General features: G+C 41.3%; 1 protein-coding gene across 1 annotated transcript in view; it reads right to left on the bottom strand.

The window, feature by feature from the left end:
• Positions 1-22,235, bottom strand: part of Dnah11 (dynein axonemal heavy chain 11) — a 327,366-nt gene that overhangs the window by 197,402 nt on the left and 107,729 nt on the right. Inside the window, exons 33-37 of the mRNA XM_087911463.1 lie at positions 20,573-20,729; positions 20,016-20,161; positions 16,215-16,331; positions 4,010-4,148; positions 725-817 (exon numbers count right to left, since the gene is read on the bottom strand). Coding sequence (XP_087767589.1) covers positions 725-817; positions 4,010-4,148; positions 16,215-16,331; positions 20,016-20,161; positions 20,573-20,729 — 652 coding nt within the window. The remainder of the gene's footprint in view (positions 1-724; positions 818-4,009; positions 4,149-16,214; positions 16,332-20,015; positions 20,162-20,572; positions 20,730-22,235) is intronic.

Raw genomic sequence — 22,235 nt, 5'->3', positions numbered from 1 at the left:
ATATAGAGAGAGAGAGAGAGAGAGAGAGTAGGCAGAGTCAGGGAGCCGCCAAAGGAGAAAGACACTAGGTTGGAACCTTACTGGCAGGTCACAAACTCATGGCAATATATAGATAGAAAGAAATGAGTTAATTTAAGATATAAAAGCTAGCTAGAAAGATGCCTAAGCCATTGGCCAAACAGTGTTGTAATTAATACAGTTTCTGTGTGACTATGCATTCATGAACAGTTCTGTCTGCCCTTCATCTAATTCCTCCTGAAACAAAGAGAATCTCACTGTGCCACCACCGTTTGTCTCTCTCAGGAGAGCAGAAATTCCCTGGTGGTTTCCCGACTATTGTGCTTCTCCCTGTGCTAAGCCCTTGTCTGCAAGTCTACCCCACACAGTGGGTGTGCTGGGCCTCACTAGACTGAGTTCCCCAAGCATTCCTCAAAGGAAATCAAACAGTGATTACTGAACTATTTTATTGTATCTGTCAAAATACCTTTTGTGGTTGATATTCCAAAAGCACTTTAAAACTACATTTTCCTTCCCAGGCTCCCGTCTCCGTAGTGAGGAACACTTGTGAGCACCTACAGGGAAAGCCAACCCTAAAAATATCCTGCATTAAGAATAGATGTTTTCATAAACAGGGTTCTGCGTGCCTCCCCAGCCAGGTATATACTTCTGTCTGTCTGAAGTCATTTGGCTACTCCCTCGATAACATCATTTATCAGTGCAGTACCTGGTCTTCGGGTCTATTTTTGTCTCTTCGTTTCAGGGAGCCAGCTACAACCAAGACAGACTTAATAGCACGAAGTCCCCAGTCATAGTGATCCTAAAGCCAAAACATAGGCAAGAGACCTTCATTCTAGACGTGAAAGCTGGAAACCCAGAGTTCAGATAGATACACATTTTTATGATTTACAACAATTAATTCTGGAAGCAAAACAATTTAAAAAACCTTGTCTTTGGGATACATGTCTGACTTCTCCAGCCACTTACGGCCTCCCCCAGCCAATCTCTTTCTATAGTATTTCATTGCAGCTTTTGTTCGGGGCTCCATCTCCTTCGTCTGCTCCTCTTCCTCAGCCAGCCTGACTTGGCACCTGCACTGGACCAAGTGTTCAGTTGTCCCCCGGCCTTCAGTGCTTAGCCACCCATTCTCTATCTTAGTCACTCAGGCAACCCTGCCCCAGTGCTGGCATTAAATATAATAAAATTACAAAATTCTCTTATGAACCAGCATCTCTCTGAGACCTGTATATCATTCCCCATGAACTCCACTGGCTCTGCACTCCTGGGGTAGTATCTGTTTCTCTCTGCAGAATCCCTGAGCCTAGCACACAATACAGTGCTCAATAAACATATATTATGTTAACTTAATTCAAAGGTGACTTCGTTTGAAACAGGGTCTCACTATGCATCCCTGGCTGTCCTGAAATTTGCTACAGAGACCAGACTGGCCTCGAACTCACAGAGATCTTGCCTCTGCTGGAACTAAATGTGTGCACCATCAGCCTTGGCCCCCAAAATGGCTGATTTGGAGGAACTGGTCCCTTGTCTACCACCTTCATGTAGTAACTCTTGTCTCAAATGTTTCTCGGCTGTGGCTCCAGGCAGGCCACCTCTCCCCAGGATTTGGCAGTAGCAGCAGTAGCTATAGAGAGGCAGACAGAAGTAGCATCGACTTTGCAAATGGTTACAGGGGAAAAATTGATCATGTGGGAATGAATGCTTTGTGGACACAAATGATAAATACATGAATAAGCATGCCATCTCATCTGCTTGTGGATAATAAAACAAAACTAGGTCTGATCATCATCTCTGCTGGGAATAAAACAGAGAATGGATTTAAAAACAGCTATGTGTAATGCAGATAACACGGGGTGTACAGAGGAAGTTTTCGTTCCTCTCTCTCTCTCTCTCTCTCTCTCTCTCTCTCTCTCTCTCTCTCTCTGTGTGTGTGTGTGTGTGTGTGTGTGTGTATGTGTGTGGGGGGTGAGGAGAGAGAGAGAGAGAGAGAGAGAGTTTGGGTACACATACCCAAATGAACTCACGAAGAGTCACAGCAGAAAAATGATTTTTTTTTTTTGTCACAGGTCATGGTAGTGATCATCTGGAAGTTAAAAGTACAAAAACAGAGCAGGGCTGGAGAAGGAAAAGAAAAAAAGGGACTAGCAGGTCTGCCAGGCACACAGACTGGGTCATGGCCAAATCCTTGCAGAAATGATGCCAGAGGAGAGGGTGCAGCTGCAAGTTTGCAGATTCGGTTCTTGGGGAACCCTGGATATTTAAATATTGCGATGACTACCACAATAACATCCAATAAACACTGATTCTAGAAAACTATCTTCCTTTTCGTTTCTACTCTCTTCCAATTTTACTCCTTTGCTCAGGAACGAATGCTTCGAATTCCTCTTGTGCCTCAGAAATGTCTCTAAGCTGTGCTAATAAGTTAGCCCAGTTCTCTTTTCTTGGTCACATGCTCTTTTTCTCCTGCCCTCAAAAAAGAACTCACCTCTGTCCTGCCTGACCCCCAGCATCCCGCCTCCTGACCCCCAGCACCCCACCTCGTGACCCCAACACCCCGCCTCCTGACTCCAGCACCCCACCTTGTGACCCCAACACCCCGCCTCCTGACCCCAGCACCATGCCCTCCTCTCAGAGAGGGAGTTACAATGAGCCCAGTTTATAGCAACTCTCCCCGTGTTAGCTCGGGACTTGGGTTGTTTCACGAACCTTACACATCTAACAATAGGAGTATAACCAGCCGACTGGTAAGCTTGAGGAGATTGTAAACCACAATTCATGCAGCTGGGTGTAGGCAGCTGTGATCCTCTGCTCAGAAGACTGAGCAAGGAAGAGGCACAGGAAGCTGTGTCTACCCTGCCGACCCTAGCCCTCCCGTCCTGAGAACCCTGACGGGCTTTTCCTCCCTGATTTCTTCCAGTGTTTACTTCATGCGGTTGGACCTCCAGGTTCCTTAGAGTAGAATACATGGGTGTTTAACGTACTACTTGGCTGTAGTGGATGGTCACTAAATGTTCGCATATTACTACGGCACTGAATACGATAACAATTTCATTTTCCATGGGAAGTGTACTTCTTCATTATAAAATTTAAGTGGAACTTTAAAGGACACTTCAGATTATAAAAGAAAATGAAAATGCTAATAATCTTAACCTGCCGTAAAATCTGTTAGAAATTACATATTCCCAGTCATTTTATGTGTAGAAAACACAGCAGCTGAGCTCATACCCAGAGTAGTGCGCTGCTTTTGCATACAGCAGTGTGATACAGCACTTTCCCACGCTGTTAAATATAACGGTTCCCTTCCCAAACGCCTACCCTGAAATGATAGTACAATCTCATCTCTGACTCCACAGCTCACCCTGACTTTGGGCAGCAGAAGCATCAGTGTGTCAACAGCCCTGTTGTGTATCTGCTGCAGCCTAACTTCACAGGGAGTCCAAAGCTACACAAAGCTAAACTGGACGGGACTGCAGCCGGCACACGCTTGCTTTTTTGTGGTGCATGGACTTCACAAACTTGCGCGAAGCAAGCAACAAGAGGAGAAAGGATGTGACCACTTCCGAGATTAGGACAGATAAACAAAGCCCCACTTCTCCAAACAAGGGGTTAGCAACGGATGAGGAAAAACAACATTTCTAGAATATTTTCAAGAATCAACTTCACCTATCTTTTATAAACCCTTCTGCTTTCTCTCCTACAAGAAGTGAAGGCAGCATGAGATTTCCTTTATAACTGCAGCATCCATGGTGCATAGAGAAAACTTCTATAACCTAATGATAAAATTAATATGGAGTACAAATAAAATGTTACACACGAAGGTGTCTGAAATTTAGTTTCAGGAGAAAATAAGATTTGGAAAACAGGTATTTTGAAACATGAAATCATTCCAGTTGTCTAAGTGTCATTTTAATGCTAAATTATTTAGCATCCATTTTTTTAAAAACCTACTTCAATGTAATATAAAACCAAGTAATAGTAACCAAAGAGTTCTCACCTGCTTGGACAGGAGCTCCTCACAGAGTGTGTACAAGGAAATGAACTTTCGGGCCAATGCTCGTGCGTCCACAAAGCCTTCTGCCACTAACATGATCTCACAGATCAGCTCAGTGTCAGGGGCCACCATGGCACAGGGTCTAGAGTTTACAAACATGTGGCAAGGTCATACATACATATCACCTAAATCAAGCGATTAGCCTGTACCAACGCCTTCACCACTCCTAAACAGATTATAATGGGCTCTGTCAATCACAACTAACAAAACCCTGCAGCTCAACTAAACATGTCCACGGATTCCAGGGAGATGGAGAGACAGCAGACAAGGTAGAAGCCTGGGCATGGGGCTAGTTTAAAGAAAATGCAACACATTAACTTCCCTCCCTGATTGGTTGGGTTTTGTCCTGCATGCTTGGTGGTGCTGGAGATTTAATTTAGGGCCTCAACCACAGAGCCCTGTGCTCTGCCACACAGTTCTCCCTAGGCTTCTAACGTTAGTGTCCACGCTCTCACCAGCCAGGAGAGGGAGTGGTGCTGAGCACGAGGGTCAGCCTGTAGCTGTGGCGAGCAGCATTCTGGTAAAAGTCAAACAGCGTGTCAGAAAACATTCTAGGGAATAATAATAATCCATGTTCCATGTCTGGTTTCAATGGCCATCACTAGGTGTGTGGCGCCTCCACACAGCCATAGACAACCTCTGAGGCACAAGTAACAAAAATAATGACAACATTGGGATCTTTGAGTATTCATGACCTTCGTTGTGGTTTAACAACAACAAAAAGTGATGCACTTGAATTATTTTCAAAGCCAGCTGGGCTTGATTTCCTGCTCACAGAGCCCACGGACACTGAACATCACTCTCAAAAGTGTCTACAAGGTGTGGCTGGAGAGATGTTCCTTCCTGCTTTTGCAGAGACCATAGGTTTGGTTCTCAGCAACCATGTGGTGGCTCACAGGCATCTGTAACTCTAGTTTTAGAGAATCCAATGAGGGCTTTTGTGGGCGCCAGGGACACGTGGTGTAAAATTACACAACATACAGGCAAAACATTCATACACATAAAATTAAAAAGTTAAATAAAAAACAAAACACTTTACGGGAGTACAATTAATCTCTTGCACAATGCTACTAGGGCCTATTAGGAGGGACCTTTAAGATAAACATTTAGAAAAATGTAGTTTCAAGTTCCATTTTACTTGCAGCAAGCTTTTAAAAAGTCCCCTCTCAAAGTCAGGAGCCAGAAACAACCAGATCTGAAACCTTTTCACTAAAGCCAGGTAGAGATGGAACCCAGGCAAATGGATAAGTAAGCCCCATGGTTTAGATGTTTAAGACTGTGTGTCCCCGAATATTTGCGTGTCTCTGTGAGTTCAGTTACTTTCTACTTCACACACAGTTGAGTTTTTTCACCCTGGATACTCCTTATAGTGTTTCTGGGCCTAGGGAACCGAAACCCCTATTTAACCTGACCCTAGATTATATTTCATATTTATTATTCATTGTGCAACAGAAGAAAGGAAAGCAGAGAAAAGAAACATGTTGGAATATTGTCTATCATTGCATTAGTATACACAATAACATTACTAATTTTTAGATAGTGTATAAACAATGGGCTGATATATAAATATTATCATGTACACATATCATCATACCTTACTCACTGACTCCCCCACTACTCTCTCCTGTCCCTCCTCTCCAACAGACCTGCTTTCATATCATATAAGCCTCAATGTTCCTGATGATTAAAGGGCTGCTCATCATCAGAAAGCCAATTCATACAGTTCCATAAATTAACAGAATAATGGAAAACATTTAAAAACTAACATTGAAACACAAATGATGCTGCAGTTACTTTATCAAACAATTTATGAAAATATAAGAAAAAAATGAAACTCTAAGACTCAAGTGAAAGAAGTGCATGAAATAAATAGTGTCAGATATATGAAAATACTGGCACAGTGCACGGCTCTCCAGCAAGTAAGTGTGTTCTGAGCCGGCACATTCACCACTAGGTGGGCTTTCTCTGAAGAAAAGGAAGCAAGGAATTGCTGTGCTAGAGAAAGCTGCTGTTATGAAGAGGGGAAAGCATTCAACATGAGGTACTAGAATATTTGATGAACATTAGGGAACAGAATTAAATACTCATTTTGCCTTACCTACCAAAGTTTTCATTATATGAAACTTTTAAAGTAATATGATAAAGTTAGAGTGAAATGTAAATGAATTATGATTAAATATAAAATAGATGGAGAAGCTTAAAAGAATGAAAGGAAATCACACAAAACTATAAACGTTCTTATAATCTAATGAAGGGGCATTTAATTCTTTTGGAGGCATGCTAAGTAGTTAAAGACACACTGTTGATCCTCAAGAACCCCTAAAAGTCAACTGCTAAGCCATTGGATTAACCTTATGGATCAAGAGGTAGTCGCACAACACCAATTATTGCTATCACGTGTGAAATTGGGGACATCCTTGTAGATAATACGATGAACAAACACATGCTAAAACACTTATTAGCCCAGACAACAGAAAGAACTCCAGAAAAGATATAGATTATCAAAACCAACCCAAAGAGAAATACAGTCTCAGTCACTTCATATCTATAAAGAAACTCATTACTGGAAAGATTCCCATGAAGAAAAATCTTGGTCCAGATGACTTCACTGATTAATTCTGTCAAATAATTTAGCAGTAAATAATAGCAACACTACACAAAGTCTTAGAAAACAGGCGACTCAGCAACTAATGTCATGACGTCAGCATTACCTGATGCCAAAATCAGAGATTACAAAGCAAACACTAAAGACCAATGTCCTCTGTAGTACAGAACTTTAAAAATCTCTAGAAAAATTTACAGTGTACAAAATGCAGCAAAACATAAAAAAACAATGCTTCTTGAGTAAATGAAGTTTATCCCAGGAACATTAGGGTTAAAGGGCGGCTTATCATCAGAAAATCAATTAATATAGTTCAGTCAATTAACAAAATAATAGAAAACACTTAAAAAGCAGTAAAACAACAAAATCTGTTGAAAAGAAGACATGCTTGAAAAATATCCAAGCTTTGGCTAAGTAAGCTTCATTGACTAGAATATTAAAAAAAAAATGAAACAAAACACCCCCAAGAGTTGATAAATTAATTACAGTTCATGATATTTAAAACTTTTATCTTTGAGGAACACAAAGTAAGAAAAAACTTTATACTGTATGTTATCTAATAAAGGAGCTGCGTGTGCAATATGTGCACACACGCACATGGAATGAGCAATAAACACGTGAAAAAACTATTCAAGACCATGAGCATTTATGAAAATACAAAGCAAATTCATAGCAATACACTATAACGGATCAATTATAATGGCTAAAACTTGCCAACAAATGTCATAATATCAGCATTGCTAGCAATGACAAGAGCATAAAACAACAGAATTCTCACTCATTAATGGTGAAAGTGTAAAAGGAACCCAATGGCGTTAGAAACATTGCACATATTGTCTATGTAAAACATACATTTGCCACATGACCAATCTTAGATATACACCCGAAAGAAATGAAAATACGTTCATGCAAAGATTTGCACACACAGTCAGTGCAGCTTCATTTACAAAGGCTCCAGACTAGAGTTACAGAAAATGCCTAGCGCCTGGTGACTCAGTGAGCAGCTTCTAGCACGTCCACAGGGGAACAAGCTCCTCATCAGCCCAGAATCTTGGACCTGTCTCAGAACCAATAGTTCAGGTAGAGTTGCCAGAGAGTAGTAACAAAACTGTGTGTGGGTTAATTACAGCAAGACTTCCCTGGTACCTTAGAGAACTGCACTGAGTCCTGGTCTTGAGGTAAACCAAGCACTCACTGATGATAAATAATAAGGAAACCAATTCTAAAACAATTCCTTGGTATTCATAGAATTTTATGACTTATTAAAGATAAAAGCTAATTTGTATACTGATGAAATATATGAATTTATTCTTTTCTTTTTAATTTTTTGGTTGATTTTATTGAGCTATACATTTTACTCTGCTCCCCTCACTACCTCTCCCCTCCCTTTCAACCCTCTCCCATGGTCCTCATGCTCCCAATTTACTCAGGAGATCTTGTCTTTTTCTACTACCCATGTAGTTTAGATTCATGTATGTCTCTCTTAGGGTCCTCAATGTTGTCTAGGTTCTCTGGGATTGTGAATTGTGGACTGGTTTTCTTTGCTTTATGTCTAAAAGCCACTTATGAGTGAATACATATGATATTTGTCTTTCTGGGTCTGGGTTACCTCACTCAATATGATGTTTTCTAGATCCATTCATTTGTCTGCAAATCTCAAGATGTCATTATTTTTTCTGTTGTGTAGTACTCATTTGTGTAAATATACCACATTTCCTTATTCACTCTTTGGTTGAGGAGAATTTCGGTTGTTACCAGATTCTGGCTATTACAGTCAATGTTGCTATGAACATAGTTGAGCACATGTCTTTGAGGTATGATTGAATATCCTTTGGATATATACCCAAAAGTGGTATTGCTGGGTCTTGAAGAAAGTTGTTTCCTAATTTTCTGAGAAATTGTCATAGTGATATCCAAAGTGGCTGTACCAGTTTGCACTCCCACCAGCAATGTGGGAGTGTTCCCTTTTCCCCACAGCCTCTCCAGCATACGTTGTCCTCAGTGTTTCTGATCTTGGCTATTCTGACAGATGTAAGATGGAATCTCAGAGTTCTTTTGATTTGCATTTTTCTGATGGCTAAGAATGTTGAATATCTTCTTAAGTGTCTTTCAGTCATTTTAGATTCCTCTGTTGAGAGTTCTTTGTTTAGATCTTTAACCCATTTTTTATTGGATTATTTGTTCTTTTGATGACCAATTTCAGGAGTTCTTTTATATTTTAGAAATTAACCCTCTGTCTGATGTGGAGTTGGTAAAGATCTTTTCCCATTCTATAGACTACTGTTTTGTCTTGTTGACTATGTCCTTTGCTTTACAGAAGCTTCTGAGTTTCTGGAGGTCCCATTTGACAATTATTTCTCTGTGTCTGTGGTACTGGAGTTATATTTAGGAAGTGGTCTCCTGTGCCAATGCATTCAAGTGTACTTCCCACTTTCTCTTCTATGAGATTCTATGTGACTGGCTTTATGTTGAGATTTTTGATCCATTTGGATTTGAGTTTTGCGCATGGTAATAGATATAGATCTATTTTCATTCTTCTACATGTTGATATTCAGTTATGCCAGCACCATTTGTTAAATATGCTTTTTTTCCATTTGATATTTTTTTTGCTTCTTTGTAAAAAATCAGGTGTTCTTAGGTGTGTGGATTAATATCTGGGTCTTTGATTCAGTTCCTTTGGTCCTTCTCTCTGTTTTTATGCCAATACCAGGCTTTTTTCAGTACTGTAGCTCTGCATTAGAGTTTGAAGTCAGGGACTGTGATGCCTCCAGAAGTCCCTTTACTGTATAGAATTGTTTTGGCTATCCTATGTTTTTTTTCTTTTCCATATAAAGTTGAGTATTGTCCTCTTGAGGTCTGTGAAGAATTTTGCTGGGTATTTCATTGAATCTGTAGATTGTTTTTGGTAAGATTGCCATTTTTACTATGTTAATTCTGCCTAGCCAAGAATATGGGAGATCTTTTCATTTTCTGGTGTCTTCTTCAATTTCTTTCTTCAAAGATTTAAAGTTCTTGTCATACAAGTATTCCACTTGTTTGGTTAGAGTTACTCAGAGATATTCTATGGTATTTGTGGCTATTGTGAAGGGTGTACAGGAGAGCTACTGATTTATTTTTTTTTTAGTTAATCTTATATCCTGTTTCATTACTGAAGGTAATGAGTTGTTGAAGTTTCTTCATAGAATTTTTTGGGTCACTTATGTAAACTATCATATCAACAGCAAATGGAGTTTGACTTTTTATTTTCTCATTTGTATCACCTTGATCTCCTCTTTTGTCTTATTTCTCTAGCTAGAACCCCAATGACTATACTGAATAAATATGGAGAGAGTAAACAACATTGTCTTGTTCCTGATTTCAGTGGAATGGCTTTGAGTTCTCCATTTAGTTTGATGTTGGCTGTTGATTTGCTGTATATTACCTTCATTATGTTTAGGTATGTTCCTTGTATCTCTGCTCTCTCTAAGACCTTTATCCTGAAGGGATGTTGTATTTTGTTGGAGTCTTTTTCTGCGTCTAATAAGATGATCATGTGGTTTTGTTTTTTTAGTTTGTTTATGTGGTGGATTATACTGACAGATTTTCATATGTTGAACCATCCCTGCATCTCTGGGATAAAGCTGATTTGATCATGGTGAATGATTTTTCTGATGTGTTCTTGGATTCAATTTACCAGTATTTTATTGAGTATTTTTGCATCGATTTTCATGAGTAAGATTGGTCTGTAATATGCTTTCTTAGTGATGTCTTTATGGGTTTGGGTATCAGGGTAATTATAGCCTCATAAAAAGAATTTGGCAATGTTCCTTTTGTATCTATTGGTGAACAATTTGAGGAGTGTTGGTATTAGTTCTTTGAAAATCTTGTAGAATTCTGCACTGAAACCATCTCATCCTGGACTTTTATTGGTTGGGAGTTTTTTGATGACTGTTTCTATTTCTTTAGCAGTTATAGGTTTATTTAATATGCTTATCTGGCCTTGAACTAATTTTGGTAAGTGATATTTATCCAGAAAATTTCCCATTTCCTTTAAAGTTTCCAATTTTGTAAAGTAGAGGTTTTCAAAATATGACCTAATAATTCTCATTCTCTGAATTTCCTTTGTGTCTGTTGTTATGTCCTCCTTTTCATTTCTGATTTTGTTAATTTGGATAATCTCTCTCTCTGTCTTTTGCTTAGTTTGGATAAAGATTTGTCTATTTTGTTGATTTTCTTGAAGAACCAATTTTTTTCTCCTTAATTCTTTGTATTGTTTTTTTGGTTTCTACTTTGTTGATTTCAGCTTACAATTTGATTCTTTACTGCTGTCTAGTCCTCCTGTGTGAGTTTGCTTCTTTTTGTTCTAAAGTTTTCAAATGTTCTCCTAACTCACTAGTATGAGATTTTTCCAGCTTCTTTATGTAGGCCTTTAGAGATATGAACTTTCCTCTTAACACTGCTTTCACTGTGTCCCATAAATTTGGGTATGTTGTGTGGTCATTTTCATTGAATTTTAGAAAGTCTTTAATTTCTCCCTTTATTTCTTTCTTGACTCATTGATGATTCGGGTGAGCATTGTTTAATTTCCATGTGTTTATGGGTTTTCTGGAATTAGTATTGCTGTTGAATTATCATTTAAAGCCATGGTAATCTGATAAGACACATGGTGTTATTCCAATTTTTTTTTGTCGATTGAGGTTTGCTTTGCTATCTAGTATGTGGTCAGTTTTTGAGAGGGTTCCATGAGGTGCTGACAATGTATATTTTTTTATTGTTTGGATGGAATATTCTATAGATGTCTGATAAGTCCATTTGAGTCATAGCATCTGCTAGTTCCCTTATTTCTCTGTTAATTTTCTGTTTGACAGACATGTACATTGGTGAGGGTAAGGTGTTGAAGTCTCCCACTTAAGTATATGTGGTTTAATCTATGATTTAAGTTTTAGAAGTATTTCTTTTGCATATGAGGATGTCCTTGTATTTGAGGCATAGATGTTCAGTATTGAGATTTCCTCTTGATAGATTTTTTTCCTGTGACAAATATGAACTGTCCTTCTTTGTCTCTTTTTATTGATTAAAAAGATTTTGATTTATTGACTTCTATTTTGTTAGATATTAGGATAGCTACACCAGTTTGTGTATTAGGTTCATTTGATTGGAAATTTTTTTCCAACCCTTTACTCTGAGATGATGTCTGTCTTTGAGGTGTGTTTCTCTTACACAGCAGCAAAAGGATGGATTTCGGTTTTGTATCCAATCTGTTAGCCTGTGTCTTTTTATAGGTGAGTTGAGTCCATTTATATTGAGATATTAATGATCAATGATTGCTAACTCCTGTTATATAAATTTCACTGCTGGTGATGTTAGTGTGTGTGTTTTTCCCTTCTTTCAGATTTGCTGCTGTGAGATCACCAATTGTCTGTGTTTTTTTGGTGTAGCCAACTTCCTTCAGTTGGAGTTTTCCTTCTAGTACTTTGTGTAGGGCTGGGTTTGTGGCTAGGTAATGGTTAAATCTGGTTTTGTCATAGAATATCTTGTTTTGTCCTTCTATGGTGATTGAAAGTTTTGCTGGGTATAGTAGTCTGGGTTGGCATCCGTGGTCTCTTAATGTCTGCATAACGCTTGACCGTGACCTCCTGGCTTTCATTGTCTCCAATGAGAAGTCAGGTGTAATTCTGATAGGTCTGCCTTTACATGTTACTTGCCCTTTTTCCTTTTCAGCTCTTAATATTTATTCTAAATGTTTACTGTTTTGATTATTATGTGTGGAGTAGACTGCCTTTTTTTTGATACAGTCTATTTGGTGTTCTGAAAGCTTAATGTATCTTCATATGTCTATCTTTCTTTAGGTTGAGAAAGTTTTATTTTATGATTTTGTTAAATATATTTTCTGTGCTTTTAAGTTGGACTTCTCCTTTATCTATTCCTATTATTCTTAGGTTTTTGTCTTTTCATGGTATCCCATATTTCCTAGATATTTTGTGTTAAGCTTTTGTTAGATTTAATGTTTTTTTTTTTTTTTTGACAAGTCTGTTTCCTCTATTGGATCTTCAGCACTTGAGATCCTCTCTTCCATCTCTTGTACTTGCTGTTCATGCTTGCATTTGTGGTTCCTGATCATTTTCTCATGATTTCTGTTTCTATAATTTCCTCAGTTTGTGTCTTCTTTATTGTCTCTATTTCAGTTTTCAAGTCTTGAATAGTGTCTTTCATATGTTTGATTGCTTTTTCTTGGTTTTCTTTAAGGGATTTGTTGATGTCTTCCATTTTTTTGTCTGTTCCTCCATTTCTTTGAGGGAATTTTTCATTTCCTCTTTAAGGGACTCAAATTTTCTCTAAAAGTTATTTTTTAGGGCATTTTCTTCTGTCTCATCTATCTTTGGTTGTTTAAGTCTTGCTGTTGTGAACCACTAGTTTTTATTGGTGTCATGTTGTTCTTTGTGGCATTGAATGTGCTCTTTCTTTGTCTACCCATCTTTTCCTCTGATTGGAGTAGTTGGAGCTGTCTGTGTCTCTAGTGATTAATCTTCCAGGTGCCAGTGCATCCAAGGCTCAGATGGTCGCTCCTCGAGGCTACAGTTCCAGTCACCTCATAGGTTGCTCTGTGTTCCTGGAGGTTGCTCAGCACTCCTGGGAGATTGCTCTGTAACACCGGAGATTGTACTGGCCTGCTTCCACAGTGGTTGCTTGCTTGGGGATGCTTCTCCTGAAGTTACTGCCTTGGACCTGCTCTGCTCCTCTGGAGGTTGTTGCCTTATGCCTGCTGGGGCAGAGGTCACTGGCTCAAGCCTGCTTCTGTGGAGGTCGCGGCCTGCTCAGTACTCTTTTCTAGTAGCTGCGTCAATACTTTTGGATGCTGGAGCTCATGATGCAGTTGGACAGGGAAATTTACTTTTTTTTCTTGCACAAAGAATTACATTTTGACTATTTTATCCTGCAGAGGTGGTCAATAGTTGATTGCACACCTGTCATACTGAGACGTTGTTTGGAGAGCACAAGAGTGGCAAAGGGATGCCCAGCATCATTTCAGAAATTGTTGGAAATTCTATTCTAACCCCAAGCTAAAACTGACTGAAAGACTGTGTGTGTTTGTGTTCATGTGAGTACACATGAGCATGTAGAACATATGTCAATGTGTGTGGAGGGCAAAGAATAACCACTAATGCCATTCCTCAGACATCCTTCACCTTTTTTTTTTTTTTTTTTTTTTTTTTTTTGAAACAAGGTCTCTCCCTGTCCCAGGACTAGCCTAGTAGGCTAGGCTGACTAGCTAATGAACCCCAGTATCCAAAATAAAAAACAAATACAATCCAAAGACACACTGATTTGGAACATGCAGAGGAATAAAGACAGGAAAAAAGTCTTCCTTTTCTGTAATTAAACCATGTGTGTACATACATTAAGGTTCTACAATTCATGTATCAGAATAGCCTTGACAGGCAGCATTTGTTATTATTGTGAGGTGACATGTAGGGCTTGAGGGGGGCATGTTATATGTTCAGAACCAAGACTGTGGTGGAGTCTGCAGTGCACACTGGATCCGGGGTTGAGTTTGGGCCTTGTACATCCAGAAACTTTTACTGTTGCTGATTTTTTTATGACCTTACATTCAGTTACCTGCACCCCTAGAGTCATGACACAGTTTAAGAAACTGGGATTGACATGAACTTCATGAAAGATAAACATAATCCTTAATCAGACAGAGTCATGTGGAAAGGAGGGATTAGTTGCCAAGCAGTACAAGGGAGCTCCTGAGAGTTTAGGAATTTCTTTTCAGTTTGGATATCTGTGCTGTCCCACCAGCTGGTCACTGAAGTGGAGGCACGCGAGCGTGCCCAGTTACACCTGAAGCAAGTAATGGAGAGGATAACACCCCTGCAGTCCTCCTACATCGGCAGCCCTTAGTGTGAATGTTGGCTGAGTATTTGGAGAAAGTACATCCACAATGTATTTTAACCATCGCCTGGTAATTTTATATCTAAGAATCTATTCTGGGGCATGGGGAACTGTTGGCAGAGTTTCCAAATAACCATACAGAGACTTATTAATTATGAAAGTTCAGCCGATAGGTCAGGCTTGTTACTAAGTTGCTCTTACAACTTGAATTAAGTCATTTTTATCAATCTACTTCTTGTCTTGTGACTTTATTCCCTTTACTCTGCAGTGCCCATGCTGCTTCCTCTCCACCTGGCTGCTGACTGTGCATCTCCACCCTGCTTCTTCCCAGCGACCTCTCTGCCCTGAAAATTCTGCTTAGATGTTGGCTGTTCAGTTTTTTATTAAATCAATCTGAGCGACACATCTTCACAGATTATCACACAACAGGGAACAGTTTAGCCACTGTCCTAGGGTTCTACTGCTGTGAAGAGACACCATGACCACAGCATCTCTAATAAACAAAACAAAACAAAACAAAACAAAACACACTTAAGTGGGGCTGCCTTACAGTTCGGAGATTTAATTCATTATCATCATAGCAGGAAGCATGCTGGTATGCAGGCAGACATGGCTGGAGAGGTAGCTGAGTGTTTTACATCTTTATCCACAGGCAGCAGGAAATGAATTCCTCCAACAAGGCCATACTGCCTAACAGTGTTATTTCTTATGATCCTGTTGGGCCGGTTTTCATTCAAACCACTGTAGTCACTGAAGTGTTTGCCATGCAAAGTTGAGGACCTGAGTTCAATCTCTGTCACCCAGGGAAAAGCTAGCTGTGGAAGTACACACTTGCAATCCTAGTGTTTGGGAGGTAGAGACAGGAGGATGCCCAAGGCTTGCTAGCTGAGAGATCTTGCCTTAAAATGTTAGCTGGAGAATTTGAGAAAGATACCAATTGTCAACCTCTGGGTCCATATACACACACACACACAGACACCCAAGAAATCTATTTTGGGATTACAACTAGAAACAAGAATAATTTTAATAAGGATAAATGTTTATATATATATATATATATTGAAATAGCAAGATACATATCTATATATATCTATATATATCTTGCTATTTCAATATCACAAAAACAAAATTAAGCCTGCCAAACCAGGCAAGATAATCAAGAAAATAAAGATGAGCTATAAGAGGAATGATTTTGAAGTTATGTAAAATGGTATTTCCAAAGAATTTTCAGTAGTATGATATGTATGTCAAAATATTACAAGAACAAAAGCAAATAAAATCATGCTTAATATATCTTAACTGTATAAAATATAAATTATAGAAGAGACTGGAAGAACTACAACAATCTATTAAGATTGTTCAGTTGGCAAAAACTACTCTTTATACCTTTCTGTATTTGCCAGATGTTTTATAATTTTTGAAAATTCTGTTTATAATGAAATATCTTAGTGAAAAATAATATTAAATACTTGAAATTACTGCATAGTTTTTACTTACTGATTTGAGTGCCAGTTTCAATATACACAGGTGAATTTATCACAGAGAAAATTATCGCCATGAAGGGATTGCAAGAGATAAGTTTTCCATAGGAAATTAAATTCTCTGGTATCAGAGCAAAGCGACTTTAGGTGGCGGAAGCGTGCCAGACTGAGCTGCGAGGCAAGCACTTGCCTGAACAGAGCTTTGAGATTTTCTGGTAATTCAGTTCGGCCAGCATAGCCTGGGTTCATAGTAATAAATATTCCAACCGACGGCTGCAGCGGGATAGTCTCTCCAAGAAATACAAATCTGCCATAAAAAGAACGTTGATGGAATTAAATGTGTTCACTGAACATGAATGCACATCGACAATGTAAGCCACTGCAAAATGCAAATGTGTTCGAACGCTGTTTGTCCTGGGTTATTTTCTTTAAGATTCATAAGCATACACATTTTGAATGTTTTGAAGCATTTATTAAAAATAACCTCCCTTTCTCTACAGAACCACAATATGGGATTTTTTTTTTGTGGTGGGGAGGGTTGCAAAGCCTAAAATGGAAAAATGAAAGGTTGAATATTTAACGTGTAATGAAGTAAATTTACTTTTAGTTCCTTAAATAGAACACTACATAGAGAGTGTACTTGCTAGCAGGAGAGTGGGACTCCTGCACAGTTCATCTGCTTCCTTACCCACCTGTCCTCCCTCTTAGTCAATAAATGCCTACTAAACATCTCCGCAAGGTGTGCAGTGTGACAGTCAGGACAGCAGGACAGTGTGGTGATCAGGAGGACAGGACAGTGTGGTGGTCAGGACAGCAGGGCAGTGTGGTGGTCAGGACAGCAGGGCAGTGTGGTGGTCAGGACAGCAGGGCAGTGTGGTGGTCAGGACAGCAGGGCTGTGTGGTGGTCAGGAGGACAGGACAGTGTGGTGGTCAGGACAGCAGGAGAGTGTGATGGTCAGGACAGCAGGGCAGTGTGGTGGTCAGGACAGCAGGGCAGTGTGGTGGTCAGGACAGCAGGAGAGTGTGGTGGTCAGGACAGCAGGGCAGTGTGGTGGTCAGGACAGCAGGACAGTGTGGTGGTCAGGACAGCAGGGCAGTGTGGTGGTCAGGACAGCAGGGCAGTGTGGTGGTCAGGACAGCAGGACAGTGTGGTGGTCAGGACAGCAGGACAGTGTGGTGGTCAGGACAGCAGGGCAGTGTGGTGGTCAGGACAGCAGGGCAGTGTGGTGGTCAGGACAGCAGGGCAGTGTGGTGGTCAGGAGGACAGGGCAGTGTGGTGGTCAGGAGGACAGGACAGTGTGGTGATCAGGAGGACAGGACAGTGTGGTGGTCAGGACAGCAGGGCAGTGTGGTGGTCAGGACAGCAGGGCAGTGTGGTGGTCAGGACAGCAGGACAGTGTGGTGGTCAGGACAGCAGGACAGTGTAACGGTCAGGACAGTGGGCTGTGCTGGACTCAGAGCTCAGAGCCGTCTATACCACACATGAGCCCTATCAGTTATTCTTTCTTTGTTTCAATTTTCTCATTTAATAAAGAGGGAGAATAATCTCAGCTCCAGGAGAGGACTTGAAAGAACATGAATAAAAATGGTTAACAGCACACTGCAGGGACCCAGTGCACTCAACAGATCTTAGCTATGAATGCTGCCATCATTGCCATCATTATGTCAATGCTGAGGAGAAGCAATGGTTTTCTGGAAAAATTAAGAGGACCCGGTAAGACTGCTGTTGACCAGGCCAATGGAATGGTCACCAGCAAAGATGCGAATGCAACAGCTTTCAGACAGGGCTGGGGAGACAAAATCTAAGTGGTCTCAGCAAGATCTCATGGAGAAAGGGGAAGGCTGAAGCAGTCTCAGAGGAGAAGAGGTAGAAATGAGACACAGATGTCTAGTGTAATGGATTAAATAAAAATGCTGCAGCTTCCCAAGTGGCTGCAGCAGGCTGTGGGCCATGAGACCATGCCACAGGTCCCTGAGTGGGGCAGGCAACAGGCAGGAAGTCCTGAGAGCAGCTAATCCCACATGGGGAAACAGATGGATGGGCAAACCACAAGACCACGCATAGTTCCAGGCAGGGAGCCACGCAGAGGGGCGAGAGACAGAGACATGGATAGGCATGCCATGCAGAGTGAGGTTGGATATTTATTTAGTGAGTTATAGAGAGGAAAAGGAGAAGGGGAGAAAAGGAGAGAGAGAGAGAGAGAGAGAGAGAGAAACAGAAAAGGGGAAGGGAAGAAGTGGTGAGAAGGGAGAGACAGAAGCTGCCTCTTCACAAGGGAGATGGAAAAGGGAGGGTCTCAGGCTGGAAGCTGAGGATCAGCTTGCCTCAGCAGACTGTGAGGGGGTGGACGTGGCTTGAATCTTAAAGGGACAGGATAGATCATCACAACCAGGGCTTTTTGGGACTTGGCTACAGGCAGCCTAACAGTAGATGATTTTTCAAATGGTCTAGGTTAAAATGAGAAATCAGGATTTTCCCAAATGTCAAGCAAGTGAAGGAAGGGAAGTCCAGCTGGGCCTGCACAGAGGGGAAGTAAGTGTGGCCTGTGTAAGTGCCACCCTCCCAGCATGCACAGCAGTGATGGCCTCCAGTTAAAGGGAGGAGCCTCCAGCAGGTGAATCCAGCAGGATTCTTAGGTCTGTGGCCATGTGTGGTTCTATCACTTAGATCCTGCAAGGTAGAGGGAACTTAAGTTAAGGGATCATGGAGGAGCCTTGCAGTCAGTTTGTGAACTAACCTAAGGAAGAAGAGAGGGGTCTCAGACCAGGCAGAGGCACCACCACTGTGTGACTCCATTACATACATCTGCATGGCAAAGGATGGCCTTGGATGGCCTCTGGTTCCTGCAGATAATAGGATTCAGACTAAAAGCCAAACATGGCTGGGGATCAACGAGAAAAGACTTCAACTTCTCTAACACAGCATTAGAGGTGGAATGGGTGAGGCACCAGGCACCCGGATGTTAGAAGCTCACACAGGATGCACACAGCTCTGAGAAAGGGGCTGAAGTAGGAGTCCTTGATCAGTGAGCCGACTGGAAGTGTTCCTGTGCACAAGGGTGGTACCTGAACAAGATACCCTAGAAGAGAGAGATAACCAGGCTAGCCAAGGCAGACTACCGCGAGCGAGACTCGTGTGCCCTGCCGTGCTTATTTTCAAGGCTCAGTCCTCAAGCTCCACATGCTGACTGTGCTCTGCTTTTGGAATATGGTGCCGCAGGGAAAAAAGAGTTTACATTCCAGAAATACCTGGGAAAGTTTGTGCCCAATCCCTGGAAGACCACTAAGGTATCATTTATACGGATGGAATCTCAACAAAGTGGGCGGAAAGACCAGGACTGAGACTTGGGTATAATAAATGAAAGAAACTTAGGAGTCCTCAAGTGGGCTCTGGAGGTGCCATACGCAGAGGTTTGCAGAAGTCTGAAAGGTGAAAGGAGAGGAAGTTTCGGCCCCTAGGAGAGAGCGCATGGAGGTAGCGAGAGCTAGGGGTGTTAGATAAAGTCACAGAGGAGAAAGCAGAGAAAGAGGAAAGGTCTGTCACCACTGACCCCGTGATAGCCAGCATCAAAACCCATAGCTAACACTGACACGGGGCCCACTGTGACCCAGAACTTTGCCAAAATCCTTTCCATCAAATACCATGGGGCTCTGGAAGGAGGTTCTGTATTTTACGGCCAGAGAAAACCAGGAAATGAACAGCGTGAGGGAAAGAACAGTGAGAGGGGAGGTGTCCCGTTCCTGGGTGAAGCAAACGCGAGACTTGGCAGAAGAAAAAGAAAGGTGAATACTGAAGCCTCCTCACTGACCTCCGTACAAAACAGTTAGTAAAGATGGATGGTGAGTTATTCAACGTTAATATTCAAATTATTTCATCTATTTTATGTGGCAGGAAAACAACACAATACGGAGAAGATTAACCTTATCTTCTGATTGTGTGTGGGAAAAAAATAAAAAGAACGAAGATAAAAAGGAAAGCCACAGTCTCTACCTCCTTTTCCCATCTCTGATGGCGTCCTGGACCATCTTCACCTGCACTGCCACCACGGACAGGACCTCCACAGCAATGCGGTTGAACTCATCGAAGCAGCCCCAGGCTCCCGTCTGCACCAGACCTTTATAGATGTTTCCTATGGACTACAAGGAGGTGGCATGGTCAGAGTGGAACAGAGGGTTTGGAGCACTTACAGGTGAGTCAGCCGTGATCTGGAATCCAAAGTACTCCAGAATCCAGAGCATCTGGGAATCACCATGACATCCCATGGGGAAACATTTCCATGTTGTGAAATTTCGCTTTATTCACAGGATTATTGAAACGATTGAGTAAAATCATCTTAAGTCTGCAGTAGGTGTGCACGTAATACAAATAAATCACACATTTAGATTTGGACTATAGATCTATACTACCATGAGGGTGAAAATATAGCAAAACCTGAAAATTTCAGAAATGAGAAGACCTCGCAGCTCCAAACATTTTAGAAAAGGTATATGGCTCTTTCCAAATAGGATTAATGCTGTTAGATCACATTTTATGTTTTAATAACTCACCCTGTAGTCCATTTGCTCTGAACAGTTGAAAACATAAACCATCATGCCCAGGGCACGGCCAAGGTCTTTGGTGGTTTCCGTTTTGCCTGTTCCAGCCGGGCCGGCCGGTGCTCCGCTCATGGTCAGATGGAGGGACTGTGTTAGAGTGATGTAACACCTTCGCACAACCAAACACAAATACGAAGCTTGAGCCTGTGCTTTCAGGACACATTGGGAGGAAATGTTTTTCTCTTAAAAGGTAGTTAGGGGCTGGAGAGATGCCTCAGAGGTTACGAGCACTGTCTCTTTTCCCAGAGGTCTTGAGTTCAATTCCCAGTAATCACATCGTTGGCTCACAACTATCTATACTATAATCTGGTGCCCTCTTCTGGTGTGCAGGCATACACACAGACAGAACACTGTGTACATAATAAATAAATCTTTCTTTAAAAAGTGCCTAAGAAGTCAAGGCCTAGAACACAATAGAATCAAAACCCACCAGTGAACTTCTGGTTTGTTCACGGCAACCATGCGGCAGCATTCTAGGCTGCTCGCTTCAAACAGCTGGAACGCTCACTGTCCGGCCACAGGAGCTGTGCATTAGAATGCAAACACCTTTCTCTTGGATGGAATTGAATCGCTGATACTTCTAGGAGACGATACTATTAATATCGCAGACAGTGCCTCAAACTGATTATCGTCGGGGTAGGGAGGTCTGCGATGATGAGGAGTTAAATAGGATCACATTAAATTGCAGTGTAACAAGTATACTAAGATCTGAGATACACAAGTATGCAGTATATATATGTAGACCTACTTCAGGCAGAAGGTGGGTGCGATTACAGCACCATACAGCACTATGCCGACGGAGCACCACAGTTGATATATTTTAGAATTTCATCTGGAAAGTGCTGCACATGTATTTAGATTATGATGCTTATTTGGGTAGGGAGGGACCAGAGGTACTGAGACTAAAGTCTCACCCAAAGGATAGAACTTAATATTTGCAAAAGTCCTAACAAATGACAAGGGCCTCAAATTGCTGATGGCCTTCACTTGAGTCTCTATGTTGTTTTTGTGTTAGTGCAGACAGATAGATAGAAAGATGCATGCTGGGAGATCAGGGACTGAAATCTCGTTTGTGGATTATCAGGTATCGATCTTAAGTCCTCTGACCTCAGCATCCTTGATGCCTCTTAACCACAAAGTGTGGGTCACTGCAGGGCTTCGTGAAGGCAGTCAAAGGGAAAAGTCCCCAAGAGTTCAAAGCACCATGCCAATAGAAACAGGCAGAAAATGACCCACAGCCCTTCCACCAGTGTAGGCTGAAAAGCATCTCCCACCGAAGGAGCAGAAAGGCTCTTACACAAGGGCCTGAGCCCTCTATGCACTTGTGTCTGTAATTTCAGGTTTGGGTCAAACATGGCCACCTAAATCTGTACTTCCGCTGCCTGCCAATAGGAGGAGCCAAACGTCCAAGCTCCAACCAATGTGGTAGGTCCAGAAAAGGTGTTTCTAGGACCCCTGCTGGAGGACATTTGCTCTGGGCTTTCTTTCCACCGAGTGAAACAACCATGGAAGCCATGCTCAGCTTGTTACCCACCTCATGTGAGCCCAGGTTCCGTGTTCATTAAGACCCAGAACTTTCGGGTTTCTCCTAATGACAGCTTAGCCAGCATGCTCA

Source organism: Myodes glareolus, chromosome 11 (genome assembly GCF_982192425.1).
Source record: "Myodes glareolus chromosome 11, mMyoGla1.1, whole genome shotgun sequence".
NCBI lineage: Eukaryota > Metazoa > Chordata > Mammalia > Rodentia > Cricetidae > Myodes > Myodes glareolus.
This window is presented reverse-complemented; position numbering and strand designations above follow the sequence as displayed.